The 21,947-nt window shown below is 46.7% G+C and overlaps 1 protein-coding gene across 4 annotated transcripts in view; it reads right to left on the bottom strand.

Annotated features, from left to right (window-relative positions):
* Positions 1–3,421, bottom strand: part of LOC137331133 (B-cell scaffold protein with ankyrin repeats-like) — a 230,899-nt gene extending 227,478 nt beyond the window's left edge. For all 4 annotated transcript variants that reach the window (XM_067994740.1, XM_067994748.1, XM_067994756.1 and 1 more), the window contains exon 1: positions 3,301–3,421. In XM_067994740.1, coding sequence (XP_067850841.1) covers positions 3,301–3,313 — 13 coding nt within the window. In that variant the 5' untranslated portion in view covers positions 3,314–3,421. The remainder of the gene's footprint in view (positions 1–3,300) is intronic.
* Between the last annotated feature and the right edge of the window lie 18,526 nt (positions 3,422–21,947).

Raw genomic sequence — 21,947 nt, 5'->3', positions numbered from 1 at the left:
GAGGTGACCTCATTGAAATGTATAAAATTTTTAGAGGGCTTGACAGGGTAAATGTGGAGAGGATGATTCCCCTGGCTGGAGAGTTTAGAATGAGGGGGCATAGTCTCAGGAAAAGGGATCGGCCATTTAAGACTGAGATGAGGAGGAATTTCTTCACTCAGAGGGTTATGAATCTTTGGAATTCTCTACCCCAGAGGGCTGTAGATGCTCAGTCATTGAGTATATTCAAGACTGAGATCAATAGAGGGAGTGCTGCACCATCGGAGGGTCAGTACTGAGGGAGTGCTGCCCTGTTGGAGGGTCAGTACTGAGGGAGAGCTGCCCCATCGGAGGGTCAGTACTGAGGGAGCGCTGCACTGTCGGAGGGTCAGTACTGAGGGAGAGCTGCCCTGTTGGAGGGTCAGTACTGAGGGAGAGCTGCCCCATCGGAGGGTCAGTACTGAGGGAGCGCTGCACTGTCGGAGGGTCAGTACTGAGGGAGTGCTGCACTGTCGGAGGGTCAGTACTGAGGGAGAGCTGCACTATCAGAGGGGCAGTACTGAGGGAGTGCTGCCCTGTCGGAGGTGCAGTCTTTTTAGAAAGATGTTCAACCAAAGCCCTGTCTACGTGTCCAGGTGAGGGATGGATATTGGCTCCTTGCTCTTCTTCAAATAGTGCAATGGGATCTTTTACACCCATCACAGTAACTCTATTCAGCATCTAATCTGAAAGACAGCACCTCCACAATGCTCCCTTCATAGCAGGGTTTGAACCACAGCCTCTGATTCAGAGGTAACAGTGCTGTCAATTGAACCAACTGAGACTTATTCTAAATGATTGCTGTATTGCTACTGGCACTTGGCATTACAGGCTTGACAAATGAAGAAATGCTGACTTTCATCAGTACATTACATTAAACTGTTTAGTTTGCATTTGTTTCTAGCTCTGAATTATGATATAAATACTTGTATACACACTGAGGCAGGTTTTTTCTGTGAAATATTTAATGGTATGGCAGAGTTCATGTTTAGCCAGCACACTCAGAGGTTTATGCTAAGAGCTATTTTGTGAAAAACGCATTCATAGCGTTAGTGATGTGGCAATTATTTACATAATCTGCCAGAGCTGGGCAAAAAAGTAGTTTTTTATGATGAGAGAATCTTATGTGTGTGTAGAACCATAGAACCAGAGAAAAGATACAGCACAGAAGGGGGGCCATTCGGCCCATCGTGTCCGCGCCGGCTCGAAGAACAACCAGGTGCCCATTCTAATCCCACCTTCCAGCACCCGGTCCGTAGCCCTGCAGCTTACAGCACTTTAGGTGCAGGTCCAGGTACTTTTTAAAAGAGTTGAGGGTCCCTGCCTCTACCACCAATTCAGGCAGTGAATTCCATACACCCACCACCCTCTGGGTAAGAAAGTTTTCCCTCATGTCCCCTCTAATCCTTCCGCAAATCAGCTTAAATCCATGTCCTCTAGTTCTTGAACTCTCCACTAGGGGAAACAGGTACTTCCTGTCTACTGTATCTGGGCCCCTCATAATTTTGTACACCTCAATCAAGTCTCCCCTCAGCCTCCTCTGCTCCAAGGAAAACAACCCCAGCCTATCCAATCTCTCCTCGTAGCTGCAATTTTCAAGCCCTGGCAACATTCTTGTAAATCTTCTCTGCACTCTCTCCAGAGCAATTACATCCTTCCTGTAATGTGGTGACCAGAACTGTGCACAATACTCCAGCTGTGGCCTTACCAGCGTTTTATACAGTTCCATCATTACATCCCTGCTTTTGTATTCTATACCTCGGCTAATAACGGAGAGCATTCCGTATGCCTTCTTCACAACCTTATCTACCTGTACTGCCACCTTCAGGGACCTGTGCACATGCACTCCAAGGTCTCTCACTTCCTCTACCCCTCTCAATATATTCCCGTTTACTGCGTATTCCCTTTTACTGTTTGCCCTCCCTAAGTGCATTACCTCACAGTTCTCCGAGTTGAACTCCATTTGCCACTTTTCCGCTCACTCCACCAACCCATTGATATCTTCTTGGAGTCTACAGCTATCCTCTTCACCATCAACTACACGGCCAATTTTTGTGTCGTCTGCAAATTTGCCAATCATGCCCCCTACATTCAAGTCCAAATCATTAATATATACCACAAACAGCAAGGGACCCAACACTGAGCCCTGTGGTGGGTCCCTTGCTGTTTGTGGTATATATGGTGTTTGAGGTGTTCCTGTTATCTGACGTTCGAGGGTGATTTAGAACTAGATTGGGACTTTGTCACTTGTGAAGATGCCACTTTAAATATTGATGCATGGGATGCCTGATCTGAGGTGAGGTAACTGGCCATTCATTGAAAGAAAAGTTCTCCCCGAAGGCAGAATGAAAAACTTCACAGTGAAATGGAGAAAGCCCACTGATCAACACTACATAACAAATCAACTACATAACAAACTCCACTCAAACTCACCAAAGCTGCAGAACAGCCTCTGTGACTGGCCAATCAGAGAGTCAATAGTCTCACTCAAACAGGGAAACACATTCCGCAAAGTTCATTTTTTTTTGCTGAAAATCCTCTTTTTGTCATCAAGGAAATCCAGAGGCTGGGTTGGAGGAGATCTTCAGCATCACATAGAATTTTACAGCACAGAAACAGGCCATTCAGCCCATCAGGTCCATGCCGGCATTTATGCTCCACATGAGCCTCCTCCCTCCCTACTTCATCTCACCCCAAACTGACATTTAGTTTAATATCTTCTGACAACTGTGCCTTCCTTGTGCATGTTGTACATTATTGGAAGTACAGGTGAACTTGTCTTAAATAAACCAGACGAGACGTCAGACAGTATTGTTTCAGACTTGAGCCACCGTTAGGACATTTCGTGTCTGTGAAGAGCATCTGACAACTGACCAGACTTCAATGTCATTTACGACTAACGATCAGAATACATCAGATTTAGTAATCTCAGCAAAACATTCGAGATTAATTTATTTTCTACCTTGGGCTGTACATTCACAATTTATTGCATTATCTCTAGGAGTAAATTCAATTCAGTTTTTGTTAGCAGTCCTTGTAACCCATTATCTACACAATCAACTGGGTTTCACGTTACACAAAAATACATTTATTCTTCATTTTAAACGGTATCGATTGGATCTGAAATCAAGCCCTGCAATCACATGCAATAGAAACACAAGTGCGTTAACACTGAGCATCACCCAGTCGGAATGCAGAGTGGGGACATCTATTTATTAGGATAAAAGTACGTCAGAATGGATGATAGAACAATAGCAAACGACCCAATAAATCTGCTCCTACCTGAACGCTTCATTTTAAGGACGCAAAGAGCAAACTCTCGCTGATCTCCAACTCCCAGCCTGGTATCTGGCAATTAATGAACACGCTGGAAAGAACAGCTCATTGTCGCCCCTGTTTATTTAAACGAATTTGTATACAACACTTCCTGCTCTATAATTACAGGCCAATAGCACATTCTCCAAAAAGCACAATATATTGTGAGCTGACGGCTGGTTAGGGTGTATTTTTAGTTTGTAGAGAGATCTGTTGCTTCCTGCATGAAAGTAGAACAAAGAGCTGAAAGTTTTGTTGTTTTGGTCTTAATTTTTGGCAGATGTCGCACTCCTGCCCCCCGCCCCCGCTATAGCTCAGTGAAAACTGAGCCCGCAGAAGGAGCTCATTGATTCGACACTTGTTGCTGGTTCAAAAGGGCAAAATAAAGAAACAAATAACGCATTTAGGAATTAGTGTTTCCAAACTGATAGAAGTTGCTTTCATTGGTGGGTTTGGGCAAGAATAATTGCTGGGGGGAGGGGGATTTCATTCATTGTATTGGCTGCTGGACGGCTCCCATTCCACTGAGGGTAGCCAACCGTCCAGGATTGTCCTGGAGTCTCCAGGAATTGAAGAATAATCTCCAGGACACTGCTGGCAATACTTCCTGGAGAAAAATCACAGGTGGCATTAAAAAAACATTCTCTTTCAACACTTTTATTTATTAGTTATTAAAATGGTGGAGTTGGAAAAGAAGAGACTGTTTGACTGACAGACAATTGGGTAACGAAGAGACTGCTCGCTTTCCAATTGGTCTTGGGTTCGAGTCCCACTCGAGGAACTTAAGCACATATTCCAGGCTGACACTGCAGAGCATTACTGAGGGAGTGCTGCACTGTCGGAGGGTCAGTACTGAGGGAGTGCTGCACTGTCGGAGGGTCAGTACTGAGGGAGTGCTGCACTGTCGGAGGGTCAGTACTGAGGGAGTGCTGCACTGTCGGAGGGTCAGTACTGAGGGAGTGCTGCACTGTCGGAGGGTCAGTACTGAGGGAGTGCTGCACTGTCGGAGGGTCAGTACTGAGGGAGTGCTGCACTGTCGGAGGGTCAGTACTGAGGGAGTGCTGCACTGTCGGAGGGTCAGTACTGAGGGAGTGCTGCACTGTCGGAGGGTCAGTACTGAGGGAGTGCTGCACTGTCGGAGGGTCAGTACTGAGGGAGTGCTGCACTGTCGGAGGGTCAGTACTGAGGGAGTGCTGCACTGTCGGAGGGTCAGTACTGAGGGAGTGCTGCACTGTCGGAGGGTCAGTACTGAGGGAGTGCTGCACTGTCGGAGGGTCAGTATGGAGGGAGCGCTGCACTGTCGGAGGGTCAGTACTGAGGGAGCGCTGCACTGTCGGAGGGTCAGTACTGAGGGAGTGCTGCACCTTCGGAGGGTCAGTATGGAGGGAGCGCTGCACTGTCGGAGGGTCAGTACTGAGGGAGTGCTGCACTGTCGGAGGGTCAGTATGGAGGGAGCGCTGCACTGTCGGAGGGTCAGTACTGAGGGAGTGCTGCACTGTCGGAGGGTCAGTATGGAGGGAGCGCTGCACTGTCGGAGGGTCAGTATGGAGGGAGCGCTGCACTGTCGGAGGGTCAGTATGGAGGGAGCGCTGCACTGTCGGAGGGTCAGTATGGAGGGAGCGCTGCACTGTCGGAGGGACAGTATGGAGGGAGCGCTGCACTGTCGGAGGGTCAGTACTGAGGGAGTGCTGCACTGTCGGAGGGTCAGTATTGAGTGAGCGCTGCACTGTCGGAGGGTCAGTACTGAGGGAGTGCTGCACTGTCGGAGGGTCAGTACTGAGTGAGCGCTGCACTGTCGGAGGGTCAGTACTGAGGGAGTGCTGCACTGTCGGAGGGTCAGTACTGAGGGAGCGCTGCACTGTCGGAGGGTCAGTACTGAGGGAGCGCCGCACTGTCGGAGGGTCAGTATGGAGGGAGCGCTGCACTGTCGGAGGGTCAGTATGGAGGGAGCGCTGCACTGTCGGAGGGTCAGTACTGAGTGAGCGCTGCACTGTCGGAGGGTCAGTACTGAGGGAGCGCCGCACTGTCGGAGGGTCAGTATGGAGGGAGCGCTGCACTGTCGGAGGGTCAGTATGGAGGGAGCGCTGCACTGTCGGAGGGTCAGTACTAAGGGAGCGCTGAACTGTCGGGGGGTCAGTACTGAGGGAGTGCCGCACTGTCGGAGGGTCAGTACTGAGGGAGCGCTGCCCTGTTGGAGGGTCAGTACTGAGGGAGTGCTGCACTGTCAGAGGGTCAGTACTGAGGGAATGTGGCATTGTCAGAAGGTCAGTACTGAGGGAGCGCCACACTGTCGGAGGGTCAGTACTGAGGGAGCGCCGCACTGTCGGAGGGTCAGTACTGAGGGAGCGCCGCACTGTCGGAGGGTCAGTACTGAGGGAGTGCCGCACTGTCGGAGGGTCAGTACTGAGGGAGTGCCGCACTGTCGGAGGGTCAGTACTGAGGGAGTGCCGCACTGTCGGAGGGTCAGTACTGAGGGAGTGCCGCACTGTCGGAGGGTCAGTACTGAGGGAGTGCCGCACTGTCGGAGGGTCAGTACTGAGGGAGCGCCGCATTGTCGGAGGGTCAGTACTGAGGGAGCGCCGCACTGTCGGAGGGTCAGTGCTGAGGGAGTGCCGCATTGTCGGAGGGTCAGTACTGAGGGAGTGCCGCACTGTCGGAGGGTCAGTACTGAGGGAGTGCTGCACTGTCGGAGGGTCAGTGCTGAGGGAGTGCTGCACTGTCGGAGGGTCAGTGCTGAGGGAGTGCTGCACTGTCGGAGGGTCAGTACTGAGGGAGTGCTGCACTGTCGGAGGGTCAGTGCTGAGGGAGTGCTGCACTGTCGGAGGGTCAATACTGAGGGAGTGCTGCACTGTCGGAGGGTCAGTGCTGAGGGAGTGCTGCACTGTCGGAGGGTCAGTGCTGAGGAAGCGCTGCACTGTCGGAGGGTCAGTATTGAGTGAGCACTGCACTGTCGGAGGGTCAGTACTGAGTGAGCACTGCACTGTTGGAGGGTCAGTACTGAGTGAGCACTGCACTGTTGGAGGGTCAGTACTGAAGGAGTGCTGCACTGTCGGAGGGTCAGTACTGAGGGAGCGCTGTCCTGTTGGAGGGTCAGTACTGAGGGAGCGCTGCACTGTCAGAGGGTCAGTATTGAGGGAGCACTGCACTGATGGAGGGTCAGTACTGAGAGAGCGCTGCCCTGTTGGAGGGTCAGTACTGAGGGAGCGCTGCACTGTCGGAGGGTCAGTACTGAGGGAGCGCTGCCCTGTTGGAGGGTCAGTACTGAGGGAGCGCTGCACTGTCGGAGGGTCAGTACTGAGGGAGCGCTGCACTGTCAGAGGGTCAGTATTGAGGGAGCACTGCACTGATGGAGGGTCAGTACTGAGGGAGCGCTGCACTGTCAGAGGGTCAGTATTGAGGGAGCACTTCACTGTCAGAGGGTCAGTACTGAGGGAATGTGGCATTGTCGGAAGGTCTGTACTGAGGGAGTGCTGCACTGTCGGAGGGTCAGTACTGAGGGAGCACTGCACTGTCGGAGGGTCAGTGCTGAGGGAGTGCTGCACTGTCGGAGGGTCAGTACTGAGGGAGTGCCGCACTGTCGGAGGGTCAGTACTGAGGGAGCGCTGCACTGTCGGAGGGTCAGTACTGAGGGAGCGCTGCACTGTCGGAGGGTCAGTACTGAGGGAGCGCTGCACTGTCTTTCAGATGAGACGACAACGACGACAACAACAACAACAACAACAACTCACATTTAAATATCACCTTTAATGTAGTAAAACATCCCAAGGCACTTCACAAGAGCGATTTTCAAACAAAATTTGACACCGAGCCACATAAGGAGATATTAGGACAGGTGACCAAAAGCTTGGTCAAAGAGGGAGGTTTTAAGGAGCGTCTTAAAGGAGGAGAGAGAGGCGGAGAGGTTTAGGGAGGGAATTCCAGAGCTTAGGGCCTAGGCAGCTGAAGGCACGGCCGCCAATGGTGGAGCGATGAAAATCGGGGATGTGCAAGAGGCCAGAATCGGAGGAGCGCAGAGATCTCGGAGGGTTGTAGGGCTGGAGGAGGTTACAGAGATAGGGAGGGGCGAGGGCCATCGAGGGATTTGAAAACAAGGATGAGAATTTTAAAATCGAGGCGTTCCCGGACTGGGAGGCAATGTAGGTCAGCGAGCACAGGGGGTGATGGGTGAACGGGACTTGGTGTGAGTTAGGATACGGGCAGCAGAGTTTTGGATGAGCTCAGGTTTATCGAGTGTGGAAGATAGGAGGCCGGCCAGGAGAGCATTGGAATAGTCGAGTCTGGAGGTAACAAAAGCACGGATGAGGGTTTCAGCAGATGAGAAAGGCATGGATGTTAGGGAACTTGGGGAAATAAATAGTGATGTCTTGAGGAGTGTACATATTACAGAGAGGGAGGTGCTGGAAGTCTTAACGCGCATCAAGGTAGATAAATCTCCGGGACCTGATGAAATGAAGGCCGTGCCTTCAGCTGCCTGGGCCCGAAGCTCTGGAATGGGAGGTGAGGGAGGAAATTGCGGGTCCCCTAGCAGAGATATTTGAATCATCCACCGCTACAGGTGAGGTGCCTGAAGATTGGAGGGTAGCAAATGTTGTGCCTTTGTTTAAGAAGGGCGGCAGGGAAAAGCCTGGGAACTACAGACCGGTGAGCCTGACATCTGTAGTGGGTAAGTTGTTAGAGGGTATTCTGAGGGACAGAATCTACAGGCATTTGGAGAGGCAGGGACTAATTAGGAACAGTCAGCATGGTTTTGTGAGTGGAAAATCATGTCTCACGAATTTGATTGAGTTTTTTGAAGGGGTAACCAAGAAGATAGATGAGGGCTGTGCAGTGGACGTGGTCTACATGGACTTTAGCAAAGCCTTTGACAAGGTACCGCATGGTAGGTTGTTACATAAGGTTAAATCTCACGGGATCCAAGGTGAGGTAGCCAATTGGATACAAAATTGGCTTGACGACAGAAGCCAGAGGGTGGTTGTAGAGGGTTGTTTTTCAAACTGGAGGCCTGTGACCAGCGGTGTGCCTCAGGGATCGATGCTGGGTCTGCTGTTATTTGTTATTTATATTAATGATTTGGATGAGAATTTCGGAGGCATGGTTAGTAAGTTTGCAGATGACACCAAGATTGGTGGCATTGTGGACAATGAAGAAGGTTATCTAGGATTGCAACGGGATCTTGATAAATTGGGCCAGTGGGCCGATGAATGGGAGATGGAGTTTAATTTAGATAAATGTGAGGTGATGCATTTTGGTAGATCGAATCGGGCCAGGACCTACTCCGTTAATGGTAGGGCGTTGGGGAGAGTTATAGAACAAAGAGATCTAGGAGTACAGGTTCATAGCTCCTTGAAAGTGGAGTCACAGGTGGATAGGGTGGTGAAGAAGGCATTCAGCATGCTTGGTTTCATTGGTCAGAACATTGAATACAGGAGTTGAGATGTCTTGTTGAAGTTGTACAAGACATTAGTAAGGCCACACTTGGAATACTGTGTACAGTTCTGGTCACCCTATTATAGAAAGGATATTATTAAACTAGAAAGAGTGCAGAAAAGATTTACTAGGATGCTGCCGGGACTTGATGGTTTGACTTATAGGGAGAGGTTAGATAGACTGGGACTTTTTTCCCTGGAGAGTAGGAGGTTTAGGGGTGATCTTATAGAAGTGTATAAAATAATGAGGGGCATAGATAAGGTAGATAGTCAAAATCTTTTCCCAAAGGTAGGGGTGTCTATAACGAGGGGACATAGATTTAAGGTGAGAGGGGAGAGATACAAAAGGGTCCAGAGGGGCAATTTTTTCACTCAAAGGGTGGTGAGTGTCTGGATCGGGCTGCCAGAGGCAGTAGTAGAGGCGGGTACAATTTTGTCTTTTAAAAAGCATTTGGACTGTTACATGGGTAAGATGGGTATAGAGGGATATGGGCCAAGTGCAGGCAATTGGGACTAGCGTTGTGGTATAAAGTGGGCGACATGGACATGTTGGGCCGAAGGGCCTGTTTCCATGTTGTAAACTTCTATGATTCTATGATTCTATGAGATGTTAAACCAAGGCACCATCTGCCCTCTCAGGTGGACGTAAAAGATCTCATGGCACTATTTCGAAGAAGAGCAGGGGAGTTCTCCCCGGTGTCCTGGACAATATTTATCCCTCAACCAACATCACTAAAACAGATTATCTGGTCATTATCACATTGCTGTTTGTGGGATCTTGCTGTGCACAAATCGGCTGCCGCATTTCCTGCATTACAACAGTGACCACACTTCAAAAAGTACTTCATTGGCTGTAAAGCACTGTGGGGCATCCTGAGGGAGTGAAAGTGCTAAATAAATGCAAGACTTTCTATATCTTTGCTTTCAAAATACCATGAAAGGGAACAGTGAACAATACAAAAAAGGAATTCTATGTGAGCAGTAAATATTCTTTATTCCTTCCTATATATGTTTTTAAATATATATACTATAAGGTGTCACTTTGCAAAGAAAGGATTAATATTTTTGTTTATTTATATAAGAGAAAAGAAAGAACGTGAATTCTTGTGGGGCCTGTCCGTGTCCTCGGGACGTCCCAAAGTCCTTTACACCCAATGGATTACCTTTGAAGTGCAGTCTCTGCTGTTAAATGGGTAAACATGCCCTTATGTGTCTGTGCTTCAATACTCCTTGGTACACCTGATGTTCTGAGCCAGGCAGTTCGGCTTCTGTCATAAACTCTGCAATCCAGCCTTTTACCCCACCCCCTTTCTGATTGCTCAATCGGGCTGACCCCAGTGTTGCACAGTTTAAGTACGCTGTTTGATCCTGACCTAAGCTTCAAACCCCGTATCCTATGCATCCCTGCCATTTCCATCTCTGTAACATTGCCCACCTCCACCCTAGTCTCAACCCTCCTGCTGCTAAAACTCTCAGTGATGTCTTTGTCAAGCTCTGGAATTCCCTCCCTAAACCTCTCCACCTCTCTCTCCTCCTTTAAGACACTCCTTAAAACCTACCTCTTTGACCAAGCTTTTGGTCACCTGTCCTAATATCTCCTTATGTGGTTCGGTGTCAAATTTTGTTTGATAATCGCTCCTGCAAAGCGCCTTGGGACGTTTTACTATGTTAAAGGCGCTATATAAATGCGAGTAGTTGTTGTTGTTGTCATGACCAGAATTGACTTCTCCAATGCTCTCCTCATCAATCTCCCATATTCCATTCTATACAAGCTTCAACTCATCCAAAACTCTATCACTCCTGCCCTTGTCAATCTCCATTGACTCCCTGTCCCTCAATGCATTTAAGTCAAAATTCTCGTCCTCGTTACAAATTCTTCCGTAGCCTCACTCTCCCCCCCCCCCCATACCCCTGTAACCCCTCCGTAACCCTGCCATAACCCAATAAACCCTCCATCCCCCCCTGTAACCCCTCCCTACCCCTGTAACCCCTCTAAACCCTGTCGCTTCCTCTAACCCTACATGCCAGTGTGTGTCTCCCGCTCTTCCATCTCTGACCTCCTTTGCAGTTCCCCTTCCTTCACTCCACCATCATTGCCGGAGTCTGGGCTCTTTCCTCTGGAACTCTCTCCCCAAACCCTTTCCGCCTTGCTGCATCTCTCCCAGCTTTACAAGCCTCCTCAACATCCATCTCTTTGACCTGGGCCTCAGCCCCTAATACTTCTTCTATTACTGCTTGGCTTCTGTTTTCACCTCAATGCATCATCTTTGGACACTTTATGATGTGAAATGTGCTCTAGAAGTGTAAATTGGTGTTTCATGTTCGTTTTACACTTCAGTTGCCAGCATTTCTTGCACACCTTGTTAGAAGTTGAAGGGGTGATTCCATGATCTGGAACTCCTAGCAGGTAGCAGCACGCGCAGGTGGTGTTGCCAACTCTGGCTGGACATATTCCTGGAGGTATCATCACATGACCCTCCTGCCTCCATCCACTCCGCCCCCACACTCCCGCCATTGGTCGCCCGACACGCCCATCCTCGCAGTGCCCTGCCTTCCCACGCCAATTGGATGATTCTTGACTATCAGTCAAACTGCCTTTTTGCCCCCAGCTCTGATATTTTTAGAACTAAGAAACGGAAGTGTTCAAAGAAAATTTTTTAAGAACACACCAGGGTGGAGTTTCTGCCTGTTCCCGCCAATAATATCAGCGCAATGCCGGCAGAATCAGCCGAACCAGCGCAAAAGATCTTTGCCGATGACATAAAGATTGGTGGCATTGTAAGCAGTGTAGATGAAAACATAAAATTACAAAGCGATATTGATAGATTAGGTGAATGGGCAAAACTGTGGCAAATGGAATTCAATGTAGACAAATGTGAGGTCATCCACTTTGGATCAAAAAAGGATAGAACAGGGTACTTTCTAAATGGTAAAAAGTTAAAATCAGTGGATGTCCAAAAGGACTTAGGGGTTCAGGTACATAGATCATTGAAGTGTCATGAACAGGTGCAGAAAATAATCAAGAAGGCAAATGGAATGCTGGCCTTTATATCTAGAGGACTAGAGTACAAGGGGGCAGAAGTTATGCTGCAGCTATACAAAACCCTGGTTAGACCACACCTGGAGTACTGTGAGCAGTTCTGGGCACTGCACCTTCGGAAGGACATATTGGCCTTGGAGGGAGTGCAGCGTAGGTTAACTGGAATGATACCAGGACTTCAAGGGTTAAGTTACGAGGAGAGAGTACACAAATTGGGGTTGTATTCTCTAGAGTTTCGAAGGTTAAGGGGCGACCTGATCGAAGTTTATAAGACATTAAGGGGAACAGAGAGGGTGGATAGAGAGAAACTATTTCCGCTGGTTGGGGATTCTAGGAGTAGGGGGCACAGTCTAAAAATTAGAGCCAGACCTTTCAGGAGTGAGATTAGAAAACATTTCTACACACAAAGGGTGGTAGAAGTTTGGAACTCTCTTCCGCAAACGGCAATTGATACTAGCTCAATTGCTAAATTTAAATCTGAGATAGATAGCTTTTTGGCAACCAAAGGTATTAAGGGATATGGGCCAAAGGCAGGTATATGGAGTTAGAGCACAGATCAGCCATGATCTTATCAAATGGCGGAGCAGGCACGAGGGGCTGAATGGCCTACTCCTGTTCCTATGTTCCTATGTTCCTAAAAGGTCGGGGGAATTTTAAACGTGAGTGAGACACTCCCAAACCCACTTACTCTGTGTTCTCCGCGATCTTTTACGCCGGTTCAAGATTCAATTTGCCCGAATCAGGCCCCGCCCACAAAACTGGCCCCGCCCCCAGGTCGAGATTGCGAGATCTCGCCGATTGTGCGGGATCGGGAAGCTCTTCAAATTGAGCTCGTTTCCTTCGGGGCACAGGCGCTGGTCGGCCCGTTTTAAACATCTTTACATATCAAAAAATATTTAATTTACGAAGAAACTGACCAGTGTGCACCAATGAAACTGTTAAACGGTTCAGTGTAGTTTCTTTTCAGTGATTTTAAATCAGGTTACTCACAGGTGGGGGACTGGACAGCCTTGTTAAAAATGTTTATTTTTGGTGAAAAACCCATTTTCACCACTCTTAAATACATCGAGGAATATTTTTTAATGGAAAGAAAAGAAAGAGACGATTACTTTCCATTACGCTGCCTGATTGGGCTGGTTCGGGAAGATTTTATGTTTGTTTTTATGCAAATGAATTTTAGCGGAAACTTGAACTGTAACCCGACCAGCGCAGCTTCAAGCACATTTTGGGTGCAATTTCCTGATTGTGCCCAGAGTGGAAACACTTCCACATTATTTTTAGTGCCATCACAATTTTTCTGCATGGTTTGCTGGAAACAGTGCCCTGGAGATTAATCTTTAATTCCTGGAGACTCCAGGACAATCCTGGAGGATTAGCAACCTCTATTTGCAGGTAGTGTACCTCGGGATATTGTGGACAGGCAGGCCCTGGGGTTTTTGTTCTGTTTATTTCAACAGGCAGAAAATCACTGGCTGCACACCGCGATGTCCTGAGATGTGCTCCCTGCTGGAATGGAACTGGGACATGGAATTATCCATTAACAGTAAGCAGTGAGTTACCAAGCCTACAGGAAGAGACAATCTCAGCGCGGCAATACATAATTTGAAGAGCTGCGTTGATGATAAAGTAAATAAAATACAAGTCAATGCAGTATTTAATTAATGTGTCTGTAGTGCTCCTTCCCCTGTGATTATTTCCAGCTTCCATAGATGTCAAAAGAATTCAGATTCAATGAATAGTTACAACATGTCACTTTAGGGAATAAAAAAAACTAAAAGAATTAATGAAATATTAATGACCAAGTGAAATTCTAATTACTTTCTTTCAGCTCCCTGGGAGCCTTGATGTGTTGGCATCTCCGGGGAAACTTTGAACAAGCTGTGAACGTAACCCTTGGACGTCCCACAAATACTCATAATACTGGACTGTGTTTGCACTGCCAGCTATTCTTTGTGGTCCACAGCGAAGCACATGAACAGCTTCAAAACACGACTATGAAAATGGCTAAATATCTAAAACCAGAAGAGTAAACAACCAGTGATATTGTCTTTTCCAATGTTCAGATTCTATGAACAGGTGTTACGTCTGGCCCCATCAGAATGCCAAAAAGCGACTGCCATTGGGTCAAAAGGAAAAGCATTCTTACTGGACGTGTGCTTGAAGAGGGCTAATTTGCAGGGTTATGGGGAAAAATCTGGGGCGTGGGACTAAATTAGACAGCTCTTATAAAGAGCCGGCACAGGCATGATGGGCTGAATGGCCTCCATCTGTGCTGTAAGATTCTATGATTCTATGATTCAATCATGGCGATGGAGGGGGAATTAGAAATCTCAGTGAGGAGGGGGAGAGAATATTTGTTCATGATTTGTCTCACCATCAAGCACCCCCCACATCAAATACGACACTGGTTAACTGCAAAGTAAAGCTCTTTCTACTCTGTCCCATCAGCACATGTTCTCACCAGCCTCTGACGACTAGCCTCAACACACCATAAGAAAATAGGAACAGGAGGAGGCCATTCAGCCCCTCCAACCTGTTCTGCCATTCAATTAGATCATGGCTGATCTGTATCTTGACTCCATCTACCTGCCTTGGTTCTGTAACCCTTAATCCCCTTACCCAACAAAAATCGATCAATTTCATGTTTTGAAATTTTCAATTGACCCCCAGCCTCAACAGCTTTTTGGGGGAGAGAGTTCCAGATTTCCACTCCCCTTTGTGTGAAGAAATGCTTCCTGACATCACCCCTGAACGGCCGAGCTCTAAATGCCAGTGTGGCATTTTCATTTTCTACACCAGGCATATCCTTGTGGGTTTCCGACAAGTGAGTGACACTGATTTACTGCCAGTTACTGTTGAATTTTGGTTAACCTTTGTACGTTATCACGTTTTTGAGGTTTTTTTACACTCTTGCTGCTAAACCCTATTCTCCCTCCCTGAAATGCTAAATATAAAATATCCACTTCTGCTTGTGGCTCTTGCACACAATCTTGCTGCGCATTCTCAGCACTAATAATAGCAAGAGGTAAAAATTAAATACATAGGCAAAGAAATATATACAAAATAAAGGCTACTCATTTATAGATTTTACAGAATAATGGTCAGAGTTACCGAACTCAATCCCTAAAGCACCAAGAAACATCAAAGAACACATTTTTATAAAAATGGAATTTGACTAATTCAGTCAGTGTAAACCAGTGACAGTGACATTATCTCCAACATGGCATAAACACCCCTATTGTTCTAAAACAACGAAGGGTCGGTAACCAGAGGGCACAGATTTAAGGTAATTGGCAAAAGAACCAGAGGAGGCAATGAGCAGAAATTTTTTATGCAGTGAGTTGTGATGATCTGGAATGCGCTGCCTGAAAGAGCAGTGGAAGCAGATTCAATAATAACTTTCAAAGGGGAATTGGATAAATACTTGAAGGGAAAATATTTGCAAGGCTATGGGGAAAGAGGGAGTGGGACTAATTGGATAGCTCTTTCAAAGAGCCGGCACAGGTACAATGGGCCAAATGGCCTCTTTCTCTGCTGTATGATTCTACGATTCGCTGACTGATCATGAGCAATGCTATGGGAGGTTGACTAGCACAGATAAAAAATTCAACACCGGCATTTGGCGATTTTTTTTGTCACGCTGACCATGAACTGGATTTGTGATTATCTAATATTAATTACCATTGCTGATGGATGGTTGGGTGGGGAGATTTTAATCTCTTCACTTCAGCCTGAAGTCAAACTTAAACCTCAGCGGGAAGGATCAGGCTTAAAGAGTTGGTGATGTATAAGTGTCGATGTGCCCGGACATCGAAATTATAAAGGTGTCTGGGTCTCATATCCTGTCCTGTATTGGTCCTGCTGGAAAAGGGAACTCTGCAGCTGCTGAAAACATCACCTGGAGATCGGGTGTGTGGACAGGCACTCGTAAATCCAGGGTTCAGCACCCACCTTGATTGCCAGCCGTGTCTCAGTGGGTAGCACTCTCACCTCTAGGTCAGAAGGTCATAGGTTCATAGTCCCACTCCAGAGATTGGAGCACAAGTTCCAGGCCAACTACTCCTACTGCCAGTACTGAGGGAATGCTGCACTGTTGGAGGTACTGTCTTTCAGATGAGATGTTAAACCAAGTCCCCATCTATCCTCTCAGGTGGATCTAAAGGATCCCACAGCACTATTTAAAGAACAGCAGGGGAGTTCTCCCTGGTGTGTCCCGGCCAATATTTATCCCTCAACCAACATCAATAAAAAACAGATTATCTGGTCATTATCACATTGCTGTTTGTGGGAGTTACTGTGCACAAATATTTGGTAGGAAGAGTAAGGAGGCTACATATTCCTTGGAAAATAAGAGTCTAAATGGGGTAGAGGAGCAGAGAGATCTGGGGGTACAGATACACAAATCACTAAAAGTAGGATGCATGTTGATAAGGCCATAAAAAAAAGCAAACCAAGCACAGGGGTTCATTTCCAGAGGGATAGAATTGAAAAGCAGAGAAGTTGTGTGAAATTTGTATAGAACCTTGGTTAGACCACACTTGGAGTACTGTGAACCGTTCTGGTCCCCATATTATAAAAAGGGTATTGAGAAGATGCAAAAAAGATTTACTGGGATGATACCAGAACTGAGAGGTTATAACTATCAGGCAAGATTGAACAGGCTGGGGCTTTTTTCTCTAGAAGAGAGAAGACTGAGGGGTGACCTGATAGAGATCTTTAAAATTATGAAGGGTTTGATAGGGTAGATGTAGAGAAGATGTTTCCACTTGTGGGGGAGACCAGAACTTGGGGCCATAAATATAAGATAGTCACTAATAAATCCAATCGGGAATTCAGGAGAAACTTCTTTACCCAGAGAGTGGTGAGAATGTGGAACTCGCTCCCACAAGGAGTAGTTGAGGTGAATAGTGTAGATACATTTAAGGGGAAGCTGGATAAACACATGAGGGAGAAAGGAATAGAAGGATATGCTGATAGGGTGAGATGAAGTATGGAGGGAGGAGGCTCGTGTGGAGCATAAACACCAGCACAGACCTGATGGGCTGAATGGCCTGTTTCTGTGCTGTAAATTCGATGTAAAAAATTGGCTGCTGCGTTTCCTACGTTACAACAGTGATTACACTTTTTAAAAAAAGTACTTTATTGGCTGTAAAGCGTTTTGGGACGTCCTGAGGTTGTGAAAGGCGCTAAATAAATACAAGTCTTTCTTTCTTTCATTAATTGGGTTGCAGAGAAGTAGACAGTTTCTGCCAAGGGCCGCACCTCCTGCGGGGATATTGTGTGTCTGCTGTGGTCAGGGGAATGTTGCCAATTCACTCACAAATCTCACATTGACATATGCTTTCCATACAAACCCTCATTTTCCAGTTATCTAATAAGCTGCTGGTGACGATCTCCCTGGGGGTGGGGGAGGTGGGAGGGGGTGAGCATGGTCTCTGGACTTAAGTTGGCTTCAAAATGATAGCAATGAAAGATAAGAAGCAAGTTGATTCTGTGTGCCAAACTTGGTAATCCCAGACCCTACACTGCTGACATTTGATAGGCCAAACTAGCTCATTGATGGGACCTGAAGGGAAGCTGGAATCCTTCCCAGTTGGCTCCAGACAATCCTGCATGGGTAGGGTGATCTGAGCAAGATAAGCAGTGGGAAGCTTATCAGTGCTCTGCTCTGGTAAACTGCACAATTGGTAAACTCTGTGCCCTCGCCACTGACTCCATCCCTCTCCCTGGCCACTGTCTGAGACTGAACCAGGCCATTCGCAACCTTGGCGTCCTATTTGACCCTGAGATGGGCCTCCGATCACATATCCGCCTACTTTCACCTCCATAACATCACCCATCTCCGCCCCTGCCTCAGCTTATCTGCTGCTGAAACCCTCATCCATGCCTTGTCACCTCTAGACTTCACTATTCCAATGCTCTCCTGGCCGGCCTCCCATCTTCCCTAAATTTGAGCTCATTCAAAACTCTGCTGCCCGTTTTCTAACTCTCACCAAGTCCCGTTCTCCCATCACCCCCTGTGCTCACTGACCCACATTGGCTCCAGGTCCAGCAACACCTCGATTTTAAAATTCTCATTCTTGTTTTCAAATCCTTCCATGGCCTCGCCCCTCCCTATCTCTGTAACCTCCTCCAGCCCTACAATCCTCTGAGATTTCTCTGCGCTCCTCCAATTCTGGCCTCTTGCGCATCCCCGATTTTCATCACTCCATCATTGGCGGCCGTGTCTTCAGCTGCCTAGACCCTAAGCTCTGGAATTCCCTCCCTAAACCTCTCCGTCTCTCCCTCCTCTTTTAAGACGCTCCTTAAAACCTACCTCTTTGACCAAGCTTTTGGTCACCTGTCCTAATATCTTCTTATGTGGCTCAGTGTCAAACTTTGTTCCTGTGAAGCACTTTGGGGACGTTTTACCTCATTAAAGGCACAATATAAATGCAAATTGTTGTTGTTGCTGTTGTAGCTGTTTAGACTCCACATGTACTCTATCCACACTTAAGAGTCCGTTGGCTCTTGCTAATCTGTGTCTAAGTTCTCTGAACTTAAATAATTGGGTACGTCCCTAAGGGGAGAGAATGTGCACTCCGTGACAGGCAAGCTGAATCTATATTTATAAGCCACAACAACTTGCATTTATATAGCGCCTTTAACGTAGGAAAAACATCCCAAGGAGCTTCACAGGAGCTTAATCAGACTGGGAGCCAATGTAGGTCAGCGAGCACAGGGCGTGATGGGTGAACAGGAGTTGGTGCGAGTTAGGATACGAGCAGCAGAGTTTTGGATGAGCTGAAGTTTACAGAGGGTGGACGAGGGGAGGTCGGCCAGGAGAGCAATGGAATAGTCCGGTCTGGAGGTCACAAAGACATGGATGAGGGCACTTCTCTGCAGTTTGGCTCGGAGACTATTAGCTGGGTGCCAATTGGACGTCTGGCTGACCAAAAAAAAAAGCCACATCCTTTCTAACATTGACGAGAAATACATTCATTCAATGATTTAACACTCCAACGGAATAAACAGTATTCCACGTTCCAGTTCACTGCACCACACTAACACAGAGGCAACACATTTATCTAACTTGTGTTTAAGGGATTAAAAACTGCAATTATTTTTGTCTCACAAGACACTGTAGAGCAACACGGTGTACTCTGATTCATCAACGCAATGACTAAATCAGAAAACGCTTCTGTCAGCTGCACTTCTGCATGTAATTAAATTTAACACCTGCTATTTTCCCGCTTTGCTTGTCTGGAATTAACACTGCTTTGGTTTGAGCTTGATCCCAAATGTATTGCGTTTTGCAGTAATAATGATGACTGATTGCTGATCTTTGATAGATTGTGTTATTAGACGTACATGCACAGAGCTGTACTTTATCCCAGATTTATAATGACAGCTCAAATGTTGGAATCATGATTCTAAACCCTTAAATGCCCCTATTGCAAAAATTACTGCTTCTTCCTCACCTCTCACACACCCATTTTATAATCTAATTGGTCCGTATTCTTTAGATTCCTCCATACTGCGCATAAATCCCCAATCAAGAAATCTGACTGATCATCTTCAGGCAAGCAATGATTTTTAAAGGCTTCAGCCGTGGTCAGTGGGCGGCCCTCTCATCTCTGAGTCAGAAGGTTGTAGGTTCGAGTCCCACTCCACAAAACCTCGGCCAATACTCCCTCTGCCAGTACTGAGGGAGTGCTGTACTGTCAGTGGTGTTGTCTATCAGATGAGATGTTAAACCAAGGCCCTGTCTGCCCTCTTGGGTGCATGTAAACAATCCCATGGTCACTATTTCAAAGAAGAGTAGGGGAGTTCTCCCCATTGTCCTGGGTCAGTATTTATCCCTCAACCAACACCACTAAAAAACAGATGATCTGGACATTTATCTCATTGCTGTTTGTGGGACCTTGCTGTGTGCAAATTGGCTGCTGTGTTTCCCAACACTGATTACACTTCAAGAAGTGACTGCAAAGCACTTTGGGGAGCTGTATAAATGCATGTTTTTCTTTAAAGAATTTTTGGGGTGGTAACAATCTTTTTTGTTTGCTTCTGTAAATTTTGCAGTGAAGGGCAGGAACTTCTTTGCTTGTTAATGTGAGGCATGTCAGTGCCGGGGAGTAAAAGATTGGTTCCACTATTTTTCCACTGATGTCATGCACAGCACAACCAGAAAGTGAGGCTAACCCCCCTCTCCTCTACCTAAAAGAGACAATAAGGTAATCGTTACAAGGCCTCATGCCTCTTGCGTGCAGCCAACTCCTCGATTTTCCCCTCCAATGATTTCAATGGTAGTAAAATCAGAGGCAGTGTGCCCACAGTTATCCAACACGTTCTGCCTCCAATGACACGTAGCCTACCCAACATTAACCCCAACATGAGGATAAATTCACGGCCCACATGCCCCCAGCAGAGAGCAGTGTTCAAAGAGAGTGTAGGCTGGGGCAATGGCACTACGGTGCTGAGGCCCCATCTAAGACCCGTGCCCTTAGGAATACGATAAGGACTTGGCCTCAAGAAGGAGTGGCCCATTATTGCTGGGATCTTGAATACAGGGTTTCCCCCAGGGGATGGGGGTGCAGTTGTTGTTTCCAAGCTCGAAGAATGTGTTGCTCAATGTTCAGTAGTCTAGTCAACTGCTGACTAAATTGTCAAAATGACTACAAGGGGCAATGTTATTTGTAATCCACCCTATTAGTGCAATCAGTCCTTTGGCACTGGGAGCTGCTGCGATTACCTTCTGCCTAATTATTTGTCTTTATGCAGACATTGAACCAGCTCCAAGTTCTGAGTATCGAATTGTGCGAGACTTACATTGTGCTGTGCTGTGCAGTGTGAAAATACCTTGAATTATACTCTTCAGAAATGAACAATGTTTTAGACTTTTGACTTTGGCTATATGGCCTGCAGGCGCAGAACCTCCCCTCCAGCTATCTCCAGACAAGTAATTTTAGTGAAACATGGAGTATGTAGCAAATTTAGAATCACGGAATCATAGAGCACAGGAGGAGGCCATTCGGTCTATCGTGCCTGTGCCGGCTCTTTGAAAGAGCTATGCAATTAGTCCCACTCCCCCTGCTCTTTCCCCGTAGCCCTGCAAAATATTTCCTTTTCAAGTATTTATCAATTCCCTTTTGAAAGTTATTATTGAATCTGCTTCCACCGCCCTTTCAGGCAGCGCATTCCAGATCATCACAACTCGCTGCATAAAAAAACTCATCTCCCCTCTGGATTTTTTGCCAATTACCCTAAACCTGTGTCCTCTGGTTACCGACCCTCCTGACACTGGAAACAGTTTCTCCTTATTTACTCGACAAAACCCCTCATGATTTTGAACACCTCGATTAAATCTCCCCTTAACCTTCTCTGCTCTGAGGAAAGCTATCCCTTTCTTTTAACTCCCTTTTTTGTTTAGCACAATGGTGCTGGTTAGGGAGCAGGACAGGGAACGCAACCATATTCCAAGCATTGCATCAAGGAAGATGGTAAATTAGTTGTTAATAATGAAGTGGTTACTAAGAAGATTCATAAAACAAAACCTTGGATGGAATCCACCCAAAAGTACTGAACCATCTGGTGATAATCGATAAGGGTAATTTGATGGAAATTCTGCAAAGTTCTCTGGACATTGTGTGATGCCAGAAGATTGGAAAATAGCATTATTCGTTTAATCTTCAAGAAAAGGTTATAATCATTATATGCCTGTTTTATTGACATCCATAGTAGAGGAAATGATTAAATCTGTCATAAAATAAGAAATTCTAGAGCATTTGTTCAGAATAAAACAAGTGGTTCAACTGGTTTGTACATAATAAATATGTTGTAACTTTTGAGGATAAAGAAAAAGAAAAGAAAGACTTGTATTTATACAGCGCCTCTCATGACCTCAGGACGTTCCAAAAGGCTTTACAGCCAATGAAGCACTTTTGAAGTGTAGTCACTGTTGTAATGTAGGAAATGCGGCAGCCAATTTGCACAAAGCAAGATCCCACAAACAGCAATGTGATAATGACCAGATTATCTGTATTTTTAGTGATGTTGGTTGAGGGATAAATATTGGCCCCAGGACACCGGGGAGAACTCCCCTGCTCTTCTTCGAATACTGTCCGTGGGATCTTTTATGTCCACCTGAGAGGGCAGACAGGGCTTCGGTT

Source organism: Heptranchias perlo, chromosome 1 (assembly GCF_035084215.1).
Source record: "Heptranchias perlo isolate sHepPer1 chromosome 1, sHepPer1.hap1, whole genome shotgun sequence".
Lineage (NCBI taxonomy): Eukaryota > Metazoa > Chordata > Chondrichthyes > Hexanchiformes > Hexanchidae > Heptranchias > Heptranchias perlo.
Note: the sequence above shows the minus strand (reverse complement) of the source record. Positions and strands in the feature narration are given on the sequence as shown.